At 37.0% G+C, this 19,648-nt stretch overlaps 1 protein-coding gene across 1 annotated transcript in view; it reads right to left on the bottom strand.

The window, feature by feature from the left end:
• Positions 1–19,648, bottom strand: part of RNF145 (ring finger protein 145) — a 100,623-nt gene that overhangs the window by 79,361 nt on the left and 1,614 nt on the right. Inside the window, exon 2 of the mRNA XM_036751812.1 lies at positions 12,686–12,900. Coding sequence (XP_036607707.1) covers positions 12,686–12,869 — 184 coding nt within the window. The 5' untranslated portion in view covers positions 12,870–12,900. The remainder of the gene's footprint in view (positions 1–12,685; positions 12,901–19,648) is intronic.

A 19,648-nucleotide genomic window follows, 5' to 3' on the forward strand; every position in this document is an offset into this window, starting at 1 on the left:
ATTTTTAAAAGTTGTATACAGTCTACTTAAGCATGAGCAGTAACCTTTTTTGGCCACTTACAAATATTAATTTAACTGTTGGTACTCAATGTAAGATCTTTGTTTAAACCACTATAGTCTCTTTAATGAGATCCAAGATCTCTCAAAAGAGAACAAACTAGCAAACCCATCAAGGAAAAATGTAGCAGATTTTCGAAAAACACCTAGATCATTATACGCAATCATATGTCCAATCTATGAAGCCAGTACCTATCTGCAGATGTACACAGGCAGCTAGGTGAAGCAGTGGAATGAGCAGGGGGCCTGGAGTGTAGAAGACCTGAGTGCAAATGTGACCTTAGATGGGGGGGTGCCAGGACCAACCAGACTAGGAGTCAGGCGGAGCAGACCTTAGGGCCATCAATCACTGAGCTGTGACAGTTACCAGACTTCTCAACCCACAAACACCAAAGCCGAAGGAGCAGGTTAATGGGAAAACTGTTGAATGGGGTGAGAGAAATCCGGCCCTAGCCCCTGGGGTGGCAGAGGTGGTACGGCCCAGCCAGTGGCTGCAGTAGGATGTTCCCGTGGCTGCTTCCAGAGCTCCAGCTACACTTGCTTCCGGCCCCAGGCCCACCTGGTGAGAAGAATTAAGTGGAGGACTTGCTTTGCCCTGCTTGGATCTGGGTCCTAGTTGGCAGTTATTGGGGGAGGAAGAGCACTGGTGTGGCAGAGCTTGCTTGAGGTGACTGTGGAGTAGAAGTAGCTCTGAAAACAGCAGTGCAGCCCCTAAAACTTAGAACAAAGTACTCTCTACCCTTCAAGCAGTCATACCCTGACAAAAAGCTCAAGTAGTTGGCTGGGAACATGACCAGGCAGTGCAAAAGGACTCAGACTCAGACTATAGAATCTTTTTTTGGTGACAAAGAAGATCAAAACATATAGCCAAGTCAACAAAGTCAAAGAGCCTACATCAAAAGCCTCCAAGAAAAATATGAATTGGTCTCAGGCCATGGAAGAGCTCAAAAAGGATTTGGAAAATCAAGTAAAAGAAGTAAAGGAAAAATTGGGAAGAGAAATGAGAGTAATGCAAGAAAAATCATGAAAAACAAGTCAACAGCTTGCTAAAGGAGACCCAAAAAAATACCGAAGAAAATAACATCTTAAAAAATAGACTAACCCAAAGGGCAAAAGAGCTCCAAAAAGCCAATGAGGAGAAGAATGCCTTGAAAGGCAGAATTAGCCAAATGGAAAAGGAGGTCCAAGAGACCACTGAAGAAAATACCACCTTACCCAGCAAAACTGAGTATAATGCTCCAAGGCAAAATACAAACTTTCAATAAAATAGAGGACTTTCGAGCTTTTTCAATGAAAAGACCAGCGCTGAATAGAAAATAGGACTTTCAAATACAAGAATCAAGAGAAGCACGAAAAGGTAAACAAGAAAGAGAAATCATAAGGAACTTACTAAAGTTGAATTGTTTTGTTTACATGCCTACATGGAAAGATGATGTGTGTAATTCATGAGACCTTTCTCAGTATTAGTGCAGTTGAAGGGAATATACATATATAGACAGAGGGCACAGGGTGAGTTGAATATGAAGGGATGATATCTAAAAAAATAAAATAAAATAAAGGGGTGAAAGAGGAATATATTGAGAGAGGGAGAAAGGAAGATATAGAATGGGGTAAATTATCTCACATAAAAGTGGCAAGAAAAAGCAGTTCTGTTGGAAGGGAAGAGGGGGCAGGTGAGAGGGAATGAGTGAATCTTGCTCTCATCAGATTTGACTTGAGGAAGGAATAACAAACACACTCAATTGGGTATCCTACCCCACAGGAAAGTAGGGGGAAGGGGATAAAAAAGGGGGGATGACAGAAGAGAAGGCAGATTGGGGAAGGAGGTAATCAAAAGCAAACACTTTTGAAAAGGGACAAGGTCAAGGGAGAAAATTGAATAAAGGTGGACAAGATAGGATGGAGGGAAATATAGTTAGCCTTTCGTAACATGATTTTTGTGGAAGTGTTTTGCGCAATGACACATATGTGGCCTATGTTGAATTGCTTGCCTTCTTAGGGAGGGTAGATGGGGAAGGAAGAGGGGAGAGAATTTGGAACTCAAAGTTCTAAAAGCAGATGCTCAAAAAAAAAGTTGCATGCAACTGGGAAATAAGATACACAGGCAATAAGGTATAGAAATCTATCCTGCCCTACAAGAAACTAAGGGGAAAGGGTATGGGGGGAGAGTGGGGTGACAGAAGGGAGGGCTGACTGGGGAATGGGGCAATCAAAATATATGCCATCTTGGAGTTGGGCGAGGGCAGAAATGGGGAGAAAATTTGTAATGCAAAATTTTGTGGAAATCAATGTTGAAAACTAAAAATATTAAATAATAAAATATGGGAAAAAAAATGTGACCTTAGATACATCCTAGCTGCTTGACCCTGAGCAAGTAAGTAACCTATCTATCCACCTTACTTTCCTCAACTGTAAAATGAAGATAATCATACCTAATTGTGTTACTGTGAAGACTAAATGAGATCACATTTGTAAAGCACTTGGCAATAGTGCCTAGCACACAGTAGGGGTTTAATTAATGCTTGTTCCTTTCTTTTCTCACCTCCTCCCACCCCCACAAGCAGCTGAACTAGAAATGAATAGTAATTGACTGAGATAGATCAAATTTGGAAAAATGTACAGCACTTTTTATGATCCTAAACTGTTCTCTCCCACAAAATTGCTTTATTTTCTTAACAGTCTTTTGTTCCCTTATTCTAACTCAGTTAAGTGTCAGCCTTGTATTACTACCACCATTTGCTGGCTTTCACGCCTACTCAGATGATGCTAATTGAAGCTGGAGAAAATTAGGAAGTCATTTTGACTGGATCCATTACAAATTTGTTATACAGTCTCAACTGAGCCCTCAAGGTGGCAAGGCACTATCCTACTCACCACAGTAAGCTTTTCCAAACTTTTCCTTCCCTTCTCAATCTACTATAGCTCTCCTTCTTCACACGGGTACTGCTGAGAAATCTGCCCCATTATTTCACTGAAAAAGCTGAGGCCATTCACTGAAAGTTCCTTCTTCTCCCCTTCTTACCTCTCATTGCTCAGATGCCTTACACCACTATCTCCTCCTTCACCCCTGTCTCACGTGAAAGTGTCCCTCCTTCTTCTTACAGCAAACCCTTCTACATGTACTGGTGACCCCATTCCATTCCATTCTCCAGAAGAATGCCCCGTTTAGCATCATCATTCTCTAATTTATCTTCAATCTCTCCCTGTCAATTGGTTGCTTCCCTGCTGTCTATGAATAAGTCCAGGTCTCTCTCATCCTCAAAAGTCTTTCATTTGATCCATCCCCACCAGCAATCATCCCATCTCACCTCCCTTTTGTGGCAAAACTCCTTGAGACAACTGTCTGCAATCAATAGGATACTGCCATTTCCTTTCTTCTTTCTTCAAAAACTGCTCTATCCAAAGTTAACCAATGATCTTTTAATTGCTAAATCTAATAACCTTTTCTGAATCCTCATCCTTCTTGACTCCTATGTAGCCTTCAACACTGTTGATCATGCTGTCCTCGCTAGTCTCTTCTATGTTTCCAGGACACTACTCCATCCTGGGTCTCCTCTGACCTGTAAGACTGCTCCTTTGCAGTCTTCTTTGCTGGATCTACAACCAGGTCATACTTGGGAACAACAGATATCCTCAGGGCTCCATCCTGGGCCCTCTTCTCTTCCCTCTCTATACTATTTCATTCCGCGATCACATCACCTCCCATGAAATCAATTATCATTGCTAGGCTGATGACTCTCAAATCTAGTCCTCTAGTCTCTTCTATTTCTCTTCTGAGCTCCAATCTCATACATGCAACTGCCTATTAAAAATCCCAAACTGAATATCTCAAAAAAATCAACATTTCCAAAACTGATTTCATTATCTTTCCTCAAAAACCTTCACTTTCTAATACTGTCAGAGAAACCACACATCCTTCCCAGTCACCCAGCCTCACAACCAAAGTTTCATCTTTGACTCCACATTTTATCACCCTCTATCTACAATCTGTTGCCAAGGCCTGTCAATTTAACCTTCCTAACATCTCTCATATTCCCCCTTCCCTCCTCTAACACTGCTACCACCCTGGGGTAGGCCCTTACCACCTCACATCTGGACATATTTGCTTGTGGTCTGCCTGTCTCACATCTCTCCCTAATCTAGTACACTCTCCACTCAGCTGTCAAAGTGATCTTCTCAAAGTACATGTTTAACCAAGTCACATCACCACCACCCCTCCCCACCCCCAACAAAATTCAACAGCTCTTTGTTACCTCCAGGATCAAATTTAAAATCCTATTTAACTTTGACCCTTCATAACATGGCCCCCACTCCCTTCTTTTTTTCCTTTTTATTTTTAGTTTGCAACACACGGTTCTACATAATTTTGAGTTCCAGATTTTCTTCCCTCCCCCCCCCCCACCAAGAGAGCATGGAATCCCATATAACTTCCACATATAACTTTGCATTGAATTAATTTACACACTAGTCAAGTTGTGGAGAAGAATTATGACCAATGGAATGAATCATGAGAAAGAAACAGAACCAAAAAAAAAAAACCACAACCCAAAAACAAATACAAAAGAGAGAAAAAAAGGGGGAGAAAAGCCATGAAGTGTGCCTTAATCTGCATTCATACTTCATAGTTCTTCCTCTGGATGTAGATAGCATTCTCCATCATGAGTCCTTTGGAGTTGTCTTTGCACATTGTGTTGCTGAGAAGAGCAAAGTCTGTCAGGGTTAGTCCTCACAGAATCCATATATCTGTGGTTGTGTATAATGTTCTCCTGGCTCTGCTCCGCTCACTTAGCATGTTGTGTAAGTTTTTCCAAGTTGTTATGAAATCTGTATCATCCCCATTTCTTATAGCACAATAGTATTCCATTACCTTATATACCACAGCTTGTCCAGCCATTCCCCAATTGATGGGCATCCCTTTGATTTCCAATTTTTAGCTACCACAAAAAGAGCCACTATAAATATTCTTGTACATATGGGTCCTTTTCCCATTTGTGTGATCTCTTTGGGATACAACCCTAAAAGTGGTATTGCTGGGTCAAAGGGTATGAACATTTTTATAGCCCTTTGGGCATAGTTCCAAATTGCTCTCCAAAATGGCTGGATCAGTTCACAACTGCACCAGCAATGTAACAATGTTTCAATTTTCCCACATCTTCTCCAGCATTTATCATTTTCCTCTTTTGTTATTTTAGCCAATCTGACAGAAGAGATGTGGTATCTAAGAGTTGTTTTGATTTGCATTTCTCTAATCAGTAGTGATTTAGAGCATTTTTTCATATGCCTATAGATATCTTTCATTTCTTCCTCTGAAAACAGTCTGTTCATATCCTTTGACCATTTCTCAAATGGGGAATGACTTGTATTCCTATATATTTGGTTCAGTTCCCTGTATATTTTGGAAATGAGGCCTTTATCAGTGACACTAGTTGTAAAGATTTTCTCCCAATTTTCTGCTTCCCTCCTAATCTTTGTTGCATTGGCTTTTTTGTACAAAAACATTTCAATTTAACATAATCAAAATTACCCCACCCCCTTCTTATAATTTACTCTCCACTATGTGTTCTATAATCCATGACACTGGCCTCTTTGCTGTTTCTGGCACAAGAATTCCATCTAACAACTCCAGGCATTTTCACTGGCTCTCCTCCATGCCTGTAATTGTGCACTTCTTCATCTAAGCCTCCTGGCCTCCTTCAAGTCTCAGCTAAAACATCACCTTCTTTCATTCCTGATCCCGGTCTTAAAGCTACTGCTTCCCCTCTGTAGATTATCTCCAACTAATCCTGTATATATCTTGTCTGTACATAGTTGTTTTCATGCTGTCTCCCTCATTATACCATAAGCTCCTTAAAGGTAGTCACTGAGTAGGCATTTATCAAGCACCTAATGTGCCAGGCACTGTGCTAAGTGCTAGAATATCTTTTGCTTTTCTTTGGATCCCAGCACTTCGCAAGCACTTTATTAATGCCTTTTGATTGACTGACCAATACTATTCCAGTGATAAATCATGGAACACAATCTCAAAAACATAAAAATTGCAGCTTCCCCCAAGAGCACTGGAAAAACACATGGCTTTAAGAAGACACACATACTACTAATCATGACTTGCACGAGAGAAGTAACATAAAAGACATCATGAAAAATGTACAGATGTTCTGGACTGGGACAGACTCAGACCAATCCTCTGGTAAATTAGGTTTGATATGGGAACAAAATAAGACACCTATAGGTCATTCAACAGTTAACAAAAAAAGATTTACTTAGCCATAGCAGAAGGATATTCAACAAGAATCCATAACAGGGATATTTCCCTCAGCTAATTAAGTTGAGCAAAGCTTCCTTGCCTGCCTTGCCCGCCTCGCCCATACTGATCCACCAGCCAAACATCAGAGAGCCCCAGGAGCTCTTTGTGGACACTTTGTACTCTGGCAACCAGGAAGTGATGTCAATAGCGCCAACCAAGATTTGAGGATGATTTGAATTCGTTTTACTCACATGGGGGAAGAGGCTAGGATATTACATTCCTAACACAATGGAAAAGCAGAAAAGAAAAGAATATATGCTGACTACAGCCGGTGAACAGCTCAAGTAATGTACCAATATACCATGAGATAGTAAAATAAAATCCAGAGGAAGGCCTCCAAAACACTGGACAGATAATATATGGAAAATATACAGAAAGATGTGAACAAAAATTGCAAAGGGTAAGAAAGTTCTACACAGGTTTCAACCTGAACCATTGTAGAGGAGTACTAACATTGACAAAATCACATACGCATCAAAGTAAAGTGTTTAAAAAATTTCAAAGCACTATAGTTACCATAATAAAGTCCCAAGACAACAAATAAGCAACACAGACTTCCACTATCCAACTCCATAACAAAGTGGGTTTGAGTATTTTATTTAACTGATGCCCACTGTAGCTTTCTCTTAAAAAAGGAAAATGCATTCAATATAAGAAGTGTTTCTCAATGTATGGATGACAAACATATACCACAACATATACTTTTTTTTGTTTGTTTGTTTTGGGGTTTTTTGGCAGGGCAATTGGGGTTAAGTGACTTGCCCAAGGTCACACAGCTAGTACATGTGTCAAGTGTCTGAGAAAGAATTTGAACTCAGATCCTCCTGACTCCAGGGCCCGTGCTCTACTCATTGTGCCACCTAGCTGCCCCAACACACTATATACTTTTAACCAAGATTTCTTGGATTTTACAAGATCGTTAATACATTATCATCAAAGCCCAATTTATAACCCGGAGAGCCCACTATCAAATCATTCAGCCATATGAACAATCATAACTATGAACCTGCTCTCTGAAATGCTATTTTGTCTATGATCAATTTTTTGTAGAACCATTTAATAAAGTTAGTCAGGGCATACCTATTAGCATATTTCTGGAAAATCTATGTGGAAAAATTCTCCATGTCAAATCCCATTTTTCCTCTAGTTCTTTACTATATATGTTCCTATAAGCACTATGACAAAAACTGGAATTAGTTTCTACTTCTTTCTTGTTTTCCAACCTAACTACTTGCTTTGGTCTCCTGATCAGTAGGCTGCTACATGAAGAGTCAAATATAGTCAAAGCTGCTAAGTTAGGCAACAGACTCCCAGGTAGCCCCCTGATTATACCTCTGGCTCCACAATTTTAGAATCTCGGAATTACATGGGATCTTAGATTTCATTACTTCCAAGCTCCCACTCAATGGAGGACTCTTTTCTATAACATCCCTGTAAGATCTTTTAAAATTTCCAATGATCAAAAACTAACTCCCTCACAAAAAAAACACATTCCATTTTTGGATAATTCCACCCAATAAAAAGTTCTTATTTACAGGAGTTTTAGTGTGCTTCCCTGTAACTTCAATTCAGTGGCTCCAATCCTCACCCCCTGAGCTATGAAGGACCAATCAAAATCATCAACCAGATAGCAGACCTTCAAATATTAAGACAGCTCTCATGTTTCACCCTAAGTATTTTTATCAGCAAGCTAATCATTTCCTTCATTCTTCATAGAACATGGCTAATAAACTTTTATCATCCAGGCTACTATCCTTTGACCACATTCTAATTTATAAACATTTGGCTTAAAATACGGCACCCAGAATTGAACATAAAACTGACTGAGAGAAAAAGCATTTATTAAGCATTTACTACATGTAAAACGCTCGGGAAACAAAGAGAAAAGCAAGATGATCCCTGCTCTCAAGGAGTTTCACATTCTAATAGCAAAAAACAACACATATGGAAAATTTCAGCTACAAATCAGATAAAATAAAAAAACCCACTGGGCCTTAAGGTGCAGCAAAAAAGCCAATGGTAATGCATCTTTTTAGATGTCATTTCCATTAATAATGCCACAGTGGTTTCTGATGTTGAACCATTTGATAGCACCAAGGACTTCAGTGCCAAGTACTTTCTTTCTGAAGTTCCCGATACTTCTGGCTTGCTGAAGAAGAGGAGGCTGCAGCACCTGTAGAGGAAGTTGTCAGGTTTTATCTCCACAAGGCTTGCTTTCCAGGACTACTGCAGCTTCAGTGGCCAGGATGGTGCTGCAATTCCCTGAGCTCTAGGTCTTACTAGCCTATCAGTGGCATGAATATGGTATGTGCTGGGACTATTATCTCACTTGATCTGGATAGTATATTTCCATTAATTTAGCCTAAGACTATATTAGTTTGAGGTAGACTAGTTGAAATGTTGCTTCATAAGGGGGAACCCAGGTCTTTTAAAAATGACATGTTCAGTCTGATCTCCTTATCCTGTAACTGATTATATAAGACCCTAATGTAATTACTGTTTACTGATATTTTCAAAGCATTTGGTTCAGTAAAGCAAAATACAGCCTTAGCAGTTCCTGCCCAAACAGGTGCTTGCCATGAATTTACTAACATCATAAAAGGTTCACTGATAGAGTCAACAACAGAGAAATTTTTTTTTCAATGATCCTCTGATTAGTTATATCAAGTGAAGCAGAAGACAGAGACAAGATCACTAAAATTATATGCCACTGTAGAAGAGTCTAAATCACTGAGAGGATTCCCTATAAATGGTGAGGTCTTCCAGATGCTCTTATTTGCTAATAATATTATGCTGATTAAATCAAGTCTGAGAAGTTTGCAGAGCTTTCCTAAATAAGATCCATAATCATGCAAAAGAATTCAGTCTATCTATCTACAAAGGAAAAACCAGGTGGCTGGAGAACACATATAGTCTAAAATATCAAGCATTTAAGTCCCAGCTTTGACATTTATCCCTATTAAATGTCATTTTTTCTTTGTCTCAGTCTCTCTTCTCCCTTCTTTCCAACTTCCTTCTACCTCTTCAGTAGATAAAAAAAAAAGTACCCTATTCTTCCTAGTTATAACCTTACTACTTTCCTGGAAACTACAACCCTTACCTTACCTAAGATTTGCTTCTTAGTAAGAAGTTAAGGGAAGCCCAAAAAGACAATAGCAAAAACAAATATAAAAAATGTAATATATAATACAGAACTATAGAACTGAGGAAGCATCTAAAACTTAAAGGCAAATACAAACTGCCTCATTTATATACTCATACAAAAGCTATTTAGCTGTGAAATTCCAAGTGTCATTATTCAGTTACTTCTGACTCTTGATGACCTCGTGGATCATAGCAAGTCAATACCGTCCATGGGTTTTCTTGGCAAAGAAGTTGGAGTAGTTTGCAATTTCCTTCTCCCGTGGATTAAGGCAAACAGAGTTAAGTAACTTGCCCGAGGTCGCATAGCTAGTAAGCATGTGAGAGCACATTTGAACTCAGGTCTTCCTGACTCCAGGACAAGCACTCTGTCCACTGAGCCACCTACCTATCCTAAAGCAAACACAGATTAAGTGTCTTGCCCAGGGTCACACAGCTAATAAGTGTCTGAGGCTGGATTTGAACTCAGTTCTTCCTTTTTTCAGACCCAGCGTTCTATTCATTGAACCATCTAGCTGCCCTAAAATTCCATATACTGAGTCACTATAACTAAAAAGAAAAAAAAAACATACATAGTATTTAGATATAGTGGTTAAAAACAAAAACTAAAAAAAACCACACCTGTTCAAGCTGAAAGTATCTATTTTGTGCAATCACTAAAGAAGAGTACATAGCAATAGAACTGACTGTACTAAAGAAGCCTTGGTTCAGTTCCCAGTACTAACAAACCAGGGTGTGAATTTCTGCTGTAGTACAAACCATAAATTTCTAAAATTAATTAACAGTTCAGGATGCAAAGCAAAAGATAGCATGGGACAATCATTAACTGACTCTGAACTAAAACCTGGCAAACCCATCTGAAAAACTATAATGTAAAGTGAACCCTAACCAAGTCTAAATCTGAAATATACAACTGTTCATCATTTTTGTATTCTTAACAAAAAGCCTGCCCTAAGAAGGGTTAGAAATAGAAGTTTAGAGCGCAAGACATTAGAAATCAGTCAGTCCAATCCCTTCATTTTATGAATGAGAGAAGAGATTAAGAGAAGTAAAATGATTTTGTCCGAAGTCACCCAGATAGTTCACAGAACTGGAATAAAAAGCCCCATCTCCCCACACTGCCATTCTAGTACCTTTTCTACTGGACTATAATACCTGCCATTGGCGACCTGAGTGAAATACATGGTTTATAGAACCAGCTATAGCAACCAGAATGTTTAGTTCACAGTTCAAGAACTATGGAAACTCCATCATTAGTTGAAGATGAAACTTTAAAGAAATAATTCAGGGGAAGCTAGGTGGCACAGTGAGTAGAGCACCAGCCCTGGAGTCAGGAGGACCTGAGTTCAAATCCAGCCTCAGGCACTTGACATACGTACTAGCTGTGTGACCTTGGGCAAGTCACTTAACCCCAACTGCCCTGCCTTCCTCCCTCCCAAAAAAAAAAGAACAAGAAATAATTCTACCCACCCCCTTTTACTATTTTGTTCATATTCAAGCCATTTTAAAGGTTCAGATACTACAAGTGCCACAATATTACGCAGTTCTCAAATAATACGCAATAAACGTAAGCTAAGTATAAGTGAGTATAACATTAAGAAAGTGGTATAGGTGACACAAGACAGAGAAGAGGTGCCTATAACATAATTCCCTAACTCCTTTATGGCAAAGGTACCTATAATTACTTTGTTCTCCAAAGATTTCTGTTAACGTCAGTATTTTCTTTGTGTGTTGGTTCATATCTGCCCTTGTGGAACTTAAAATCTAAGGAAAAAATTCAAAGTGTATGTTTAATAAATTATTGACAAACTCAAAGATGAGGTAATAAAACCCTTGCCATAACAATGAAATGAATAATTTCTTAGTGACAGGGGTCACTATATATTATTATGTAAAAGACTATATATTATCACCAAGCTAAGAATGAAGGCTAGGCTGGTTGAGACAAATAAGAGGAAACCTGAAATAGTTTTAATGAGCAGGATATTACTCTTGTCAGATAACTGGTTCAGTTCAATCCCTGTACAACTCTATTCTATCCACTTAGAAAATACATCCCAAGTCACACAACTTCAGATTATACAGGTCTAGCTATATAATTTATCTTTACCTTAAAAAAGCACAATTTGTTAAGAAAGGAGATTAGATGTTCTACAGAAGGTATCAAAATTGAAGCCTGGGACCTCAAAACTCCATATTAAGGAGGAGGAGGACCAGATTAAAATGTAAGTGGGAAATGTTTAATAAAATAAATAAAAATACAAAACAACACAGGTAATGTTAACTTGTCAACATGTCAACAACTAAGTCAATATGCTCTCTGCAGGGATCTATTTCTATTTGAGTTTGACATCCCTGTTCTATAGAAATTCATGACTAATGCTGAAAAACAACTCAAATTCATGTTCCACTGAAAGTAGGTATGAATTACCATTTTTATATATAAAGGGTAACACACTCTTACTATCATTACTTATGATCTACGTATAAGTTAAAGATCATTTACTGTGCCAAGTTATTATTTGACCCCAATTCTAATATCCTATGAGTACAATGTATGATACTGGCTCTCATCTGAGACTCTTTAACTTCTTCTACATACTGTTACCACTATTACCACTTCATAACAATGATAGTTCCAGAACTGGGTTGGGTCCTTTTTTTTTTCTTCTCCTCATATGTGGATTTTTAATATGATATTATTTCACATAATACTACCATCACCATTTATTTGAAGGGAATGTTTTTTCTTGAATTGATGTGGGTGTTTTTGTTCTGTATCTTAGGGGACTCTGAAGTACAAACAAGCGGGAAAATATATTTTGGGCAAAAAAAAAAGAAAATCCTTCTTCATTTTTAATGACAATCAGATCAGATTTCCAAGAGGAAATAAGGTATATTAATGGAAAATATTGTCTTCAATTTACCTAAACCCTGCTAAAATACATGATTTATTCTCCCATTTCCAGTTTTATCCCTCCCAAAAATCAAAATAATACACAATTTATCTGTATTAAACAAAACAGCTAGACTCTATTATTAAAAGCATTCCACTATGACTATACCAGCCATATCAAATGTGGCCAAATCAAGTTAACAATTTATGCACATTCAAAAAAACAGAATCTAAGTAAACTAAAGAGTCCATTTTAAGGCTAGAAAGTAAATAAAGAAAATACTTACCCACATAATGCATATTAAGGGCCAAATACTTATACTGGAAGAGAGGGTTATTATTGAGGCTACTTCTTTGGATCTGCTGGAAAAAAGAGCTGACATCCCATCTGTACAAGACATCCAAAAGCATGATGCTTGGGACCCTCAGGGCCACATTTAACACTGCCTCCAATTTCTCTCTTGCAGCCATATTTTTCTTTTTCAGTAGAGTCAGGACAAATCTAAAATTCATAAAAGATACATACAAAACAAAATCAGCCAATACATCTTTAAGATGTAGATTTGTATATATAGTTACATGTTTGTTAAAAAACAAAACTGTTTATATCTCTCCTGTCAGATTGGCTAACATGACAAAACAGGAAAATGATAAATGCTGGACAGTATGTGGGAAAACTGGAACAGTAATACATTGTTGGTGGAGTTGTGAACAGATTCAGCCATTTTGGAGAACAATTTGGAACTATGTCCAAAGGGCTATAAAAATGTGCATACCCTTTGACCCAGCAATACCATTCCTAGGGCTATATTCCAGAGATCACACAAGTGGGAAAGGGACCTGTATGTACAAAAATATTTATAGCTGCTCTTTTTGTGGTGGCAAAGAATTGGAAATCAAGGAGATGCCCATCAATTGGGGAATGGCTGAACAAGTTGTGGTATATGAATGTAATGGAATACTATTGTGCTATAAGAAATGGGGAAGATAGGACTTAATAACCTGGAAAGACCTACATGATCTGATGCTGAGTGAGAGGAGCAGAACCAGGAGAACGTTATACACAACCACAGACATACTGATTCTGTGATGACTAACTTTGATAGACTTGGCTGTCCTCAGCAATATAAGGCTCAAAGACAGCTCCAAAGGACTCACGATGGAAAAAGCTAGCTACATCCAGAGAAAGAACTGTGGACTCTGAATGCAGACTGAGGCAAACTACGTGCTCTTTTTATTTTGGTTTTGTTTCTTCTCTCTCATGATTCATTCCATTGGTCATAATTCTTCTTTGCAACTTGACCATTGTGTAAATAAGTTTAATGCAAAAGTTTATGTAGAATCTATACTGGACAACATGCCATCTTGGGGGGCAGGGAGGAGGGAAGGGAAGAAAATTTGAAACTCAAGAACATGTGAAACTAAGTGTTGTAAACTAAAAATAAAAAATCTAATTTAAAAAAAAAGCAAAAAAAACCCCCCAAAACAAAACAAAACTGTTTTTAGAGATTCACAATATAAGGTAGCATCCAATGTGACATTCTTCCTTTCTTTCAGCATTTTCTATTCTGATTAAATTTGTGATCCAAAACTATGTCTAAAAGTCCACTGGTTCTAAATCTAAGTAGTAATAAAAAAATGCAACAAATGGCATGCTCTCAAATTTAATTTGACATAAAAATGTATTCCTATATAATCATTTCAGATTCATTTGGATATCGACAAAGTTGCTAAATCACAAGTTATTTTAATGCACAAAAATTAAGCTGCTCAATAATGGACTATTATAACTGTTTTTTGTTTAGCTCTTCCAAAAGCTCCTTTCTACAACCAATTTTCAAGTTCCAACTTATGACTATAGAATTCATAAATACAAAAACAAAAAGTAATGCTCTTCACAATGTTGTTTCCTTGTACCATTAACAATTTCTTTAGTTTTTAGTTTTATATTTACTAAAATCTCTGAAGCCTCTGCAATCAGAATGGAAAAATAACATTCCTGTCAAATAATTTTCCTCCATGCAGACATGCTAATGGCACAAGGTAAGTCAGATATATGTCTGCAAGCTCTCATGACATACGATCTTACCTGTTACTTTTGTGTACGTAGCGGAAGAGGGAAAAATGTTAAAGTCATAAAAGGTATGAAGAGTTGCAGAAAACTGAATGGCTATTTGTAAAGAAGAAATAATGAAAATGTAAATGAGAATAGTTGAGTATAAGCAAGATTGTCTATTTTTAAAAGAAGCTACTCAATGAAATATATTAGCTTTAAATGGAAGAAATATTTCAAATGTTCTGTTCTACTGCAACTTCACTGAAGGAATTAGAGAAAGAGGAAGAAGGGTGAAGAAAAGAAGAAATGACTGAAACAAATGTATTGGCAATTTTAAAAATGAAGATAAATCTGGGACCCATCAACTCTAGCAGTACCCCTTTAATATTTTTGGTTAGAATGTTGAACACATTTGTAGCTTTGGAAATAACTCCAGAATTTACAGAGCAAATGGAAATATTTCTGAAGAAAATTATAGAGCAACAGATTGCAATGCTATGGTAAATATTTGTGTGTGATTCCAACGTATGCCCTAATTTTCAAAGTTTACTCAGTTTAAACAGCGTTAAAGTTGGTATACAATTAACGAAACTTTTTTGGTTGTTATATTATGCTCTATCCAGGGATACAGAACTAGAAACTACTATAGATCCACGTGACCAATAATGCAATGCTGAATATTGTTGTCCTAATTATTTTTAATGTATAGGAAGATTCCTTAATGCATTACCAGCCCTTCTTTCCCAGTAAGGTGAAAATAACACTAGCAATGAAGCAAAGTCAGATAGAGTTGTGATCCTAATCAAAAACTAGAAGAAAATAAAAACTAAAGCAGCCCCTAAAAAGTCCTTAATTCATTTTTCTGGCAGCTATAAGGACCTCAATTGGGTTTCTCAAAACTGCTAGTTGTAGATTTTACCTGCTATACAGTATTTCTATATATATGTAGATGTCAAAGCTATCTAGGATATTTAAAAACAGAAGAAGAAAACACTCCTTAATCTAGTAGCCAGCCAAAATGGAAATTGAATAACATGCACCACGAGATTTAATTTCAGAGTGCAATAGATTTTCTTATTAACATATGAAGTCTGGGTGAAAAATCCCTATATATTGAAAAATAAACATTTAATGCTATTTCCAAATATTTTTATTAAAATTAAAAATTTGAAAAGTTTTTTCCATATTCTAGAATATCTTATAATTTTGTAAAAGGATAAGAAATATATGACGATTAGCAGTGCTAGAAGATTATCAATGGCCTGCCCATGTTTATTTCAGTGTCATCTCCAATTCGCTAAGAGAATCAGAGAATCCTAGATCTAGAGTTAGAAGGTACTTCAGAGTCCATCTCGTCCAACTCCTTTATTTTACAGATAAAGAACGTGATGATCAAAATTAAGTGGCCTACTCAAGATCACTCAGGTAGTTAAGGATCTGAGGTGAGATTTAAACTCAGATTGCTCTAACTTCAGAGCCTTTGGCTTTTAACACTGTACCAAGCTGGTCTTCAACTATTTTCAGCATTTTACTATATCACCTACTCACTTTTGATTAATTCACTTTGGCTTTAACACTTTAATCATGTCAGACATTGTTATTAGTATCATAGCATAATTAAATCTAAAAAGTTTTTTGTTTCATTGCAATTATTATCTACTGAGGAAAAAAATTAGAAATAAAGAATTTAATGTTCAAGAAATAATGAAGTCTTCCCTCTCCAAACCGTTCAGAAGATCACGCTTACTACAGGTCATCTCAGAATGTTAACCTTTTATTATTATCACTATTACTATAATCACTACCTATGACAGACAGAACAAGCAAACTATCAGTCTTCAAAATTATCAATACAGATTTTATGTCAAAATTACTGACAAAATAAGAAAGCTATGTCCAGAAGAGAAAACAAGAGATTGTACACTGATGATGCAAATGTCATAAATACATGAAGAATGATCTTGGATAGAGCACAGGATGCCCATTTTATAATACACCTAACACACAGTAAATGTTTCCTGGTACTTGAGAGGGTTGCCTGAAAGTTTCATGAACAGGCAAACTTCATCCACACAAAGGAAAGTAAAATATTACCCATAAAGTACTATAAAAAGAAAAAGAAAAATAATTTATTCAGAACTCTACCAAATTTAAATCTCCAATTTCTTTACCCACCTACTTCACAAATGCTTGCTGATTCCTACCATGGTTCCAGCCAAGCTGACTCCAAATTCTGTGCAACTTGGTTTGCTGTTTGAGGCATGTACAACTGTAAATTATAGCATTTACTCTTTCTTTGGGGGACAACTCAGCTCTCAAAAGGTGGTTTGTTTTTAAGTATTTCGCCTAAAATTAGAATATGCTGCCACAAGATGCCATGATTATACTTTAGCTGTCTAAAAATCCATATTTTCCATGTGTCACAGAATCACAGGATGAAGATCTAAAGTTGCAAAGGACCTCAGAGGCCATCTAGTCCAACATCATCATAAAAATGAGGAAACTGAGGTCAGGGTTATTAATCAACTAGTCCAAGTAATGCTTGGCCAAAAGGATAATTACCATTCCCCTTCTGACTTTCCAGACTTGGGCCTATGCCAAAGCTACATTTTCAGACTGGAGCCTTCCTAAGTATCTAGAGCTTCCTTACCCTGAAACATCCACCCCTGTAGCGTTCCATCCTGGAACATCCCTCTGCCACAGCAGTACGATTTTCCCTTCTCCCAGTAGTGAATTTCTGCACGGACCTCCATTTTGAAGAAGGGCCTAGGACAGCCAACATTCAATTCCCCATAGAGTTGTGCTTTTGACTCTCCTCTACCCACCCCATACCTTCACTTTCCCCCACTTTTAGCTCCTTTTTGCATGTATTCTTCCTCCATTAAAATGTAAGTTCCTTAAAGGCATGTACTTTCTTTTTTGCTTATACTTCAATCCTTATACCTTAGTACAGTGCCTGACACGTAAGTGCTTAAGAAAAGCTAGATACCTGTTGCCTACCTACATAGTATGCTTTTTAAATTTTTTTTCTTTTAATGAATATTCTTCATTCAAATACCTAAGCATAAACACTAAAGAAAGAATCAATCCTAAAGAATATTATTAAATTAAAAAATCTAGGGTACTTTCCCTACTAACCCTTACGAATAACTGCTTAATCTAACTCTTTATTTTTACGTTTAAAACCCTCTAAAATCTGGCTACCTGTGTAGACTTATTTCATATTATTCTCCTCTATGCACTCAATGTTCCAACCAAACTAGTCTATTTACTGTTTCCTGAACCTAGCATTCCATCTCCAGCTTCCCTGTTTTTATCTTGGCATTCCCCACCCCTCAAATGTGGTTCTTCCACTGTCCCATCATCCCCCACCCCACCCACCCCTTCCCCTTGGCCTCTAAAAATCTTAAGCTTTCTTGAAGAGTTCAGCTTAGATGCCACCTTGGAAGTAAATCTCTTAACAGATCTCCCTTGATCATTAGTGCTTTCTTCTCAAATCATTTTGTCTTTTCTTAACAATTTATGTATTGCTACCTCGAGCAGAATAAGGGCAGAGTTTCCGTTTTATTTTTGTTCTTGTACCCCCGGGGCCTAGCACAAAAGTTTGGGCACAGTAGGGAATAAATAAATGAATTGTTGAACTGAACTGAATGTCTGGATATGTCTGTTGACAATAAGCTATCCTAATCAAATATTGTATAATATATTCATATTACCAAGTCATATATATTCTAAGCCTACAGCTAAAAACAAGTTTTAAATGATTGCGGGGCTTTCAAAACAGACTAACTAAAATCAACTATATTTAAGTTGCCACTAAGGTTGGAGAACCTAAGTCCTCCAGTCAAAATCTCCCAAATCATTTTTTTCCTAAGTGAGGACTATTTTTTCACTCCTGAGTAAAATGTTATCAATATCTTTTTGTTCCGAAATAGGCTTTAAACCTAAGTAATCTTTCATCTACAATGACTGCAGGATAGTGCTAATAAGTATCACTTAACTCATTGAGAAGTACCTTAAAAATCTCTAAAAACAAAACATTGAAATATTTCAGAAATGAGCAAGAGGACTATAGACCAAAGCAAAACTAAAAAAAGAAAGAAAGAAAATAGAGACCAGTAAAACAAAGCCAAATGCACAAATATCAAGACCAAATGCACAGATATCCTGCCCTATCAAACTTAGGTAGACTTTATTTTGGATCTCTTGAAATTTCTTCTTTAAAATGAAAAACAAAAATCTATTAATGTAGTCTTCTAAAATGTATATCTTCTGCAAGAAATATTAAACAATTTTGTGATCCCAATATGGAGATATTTTACATTATCAGACAGCCAAAGAATCAAGATTTTTTAAATCTCAAAATATACAACAGTAACCAAGAATAGAATTCCTAAACTACTTTAAATGTGTATCATATACTTTTAGTAAATGAGGTAGTCATTACTGCTGTCATATCGTTCCAGAGGAAGGGCAGGAGAGGGGAAATAAGTATGTATATATGCACCAATTATGTGCCAAGTTCTATGCTAAGCACTTTTAATATTATCTCATTTGATGTGAAAAATGATGAGAGACCTGGGATCGGACTGTGTTTTCTTGACAAGATACTTATTTTGAAATGTCAAATCATTTTGTTCAATAAAAATTTAGGTTTTATTAAATCATTAACCTGTTTAATTAAAACGTATAACTTCGACCCTCATTTTTGGCTATTTAAAAAAACTTGCAAGGAGAAAACAAAAAGTGAGACTACAAATAGCATGACTGTAAACTATAGTCATAAAGAACTTATATAGCTTTCAAAGTCTACACCTATCTCTGTAGTAACAGTAACTGAATTGTTGTTACAAAGTCAACTGTTTCCATCTATCTCCTCTTGAAGTCTTTCCCAACCAATCATAAAAAGTCCACCCACCTACAAAGTAAATCCCTTAAGAATTAGTTTTTATAGCCCTTCATCTGTCAAAACATTTCACACTGTAAATTCTAAAGATTCAAAGGGGGAGGGGGGGCCCTCTTTTTTTCTTTTCCTTTGTTTTTTTGTTGTTTTTTTTTTAACAAAGGCTGTAAGTCAACTTGGCGGCAAATCCAAAGAAGCCACAACAGGTTCACATCTTGTATAAACTTCTGCACATGCTTTAAATATAGCTGGTCTGCCTCACTCCTACTCCTAGCTTGCTAACTTAGGAAA

This window comes from Trichosurus vulpecula, chromosome 3, assembly GCF_011100635.1.
Source record: "Trichosurus vulpecula isolate mTriVul1 chromosome 3, mTriVul1.pri, whole genome shotgun sequence".
Taxonomy (NCBI): Eukaryota; Metazoa; Chordata; class Mammalia; order Diprotodontia; family Phalangeridae; genus Trichosurus; species Trichosurus vulpecula.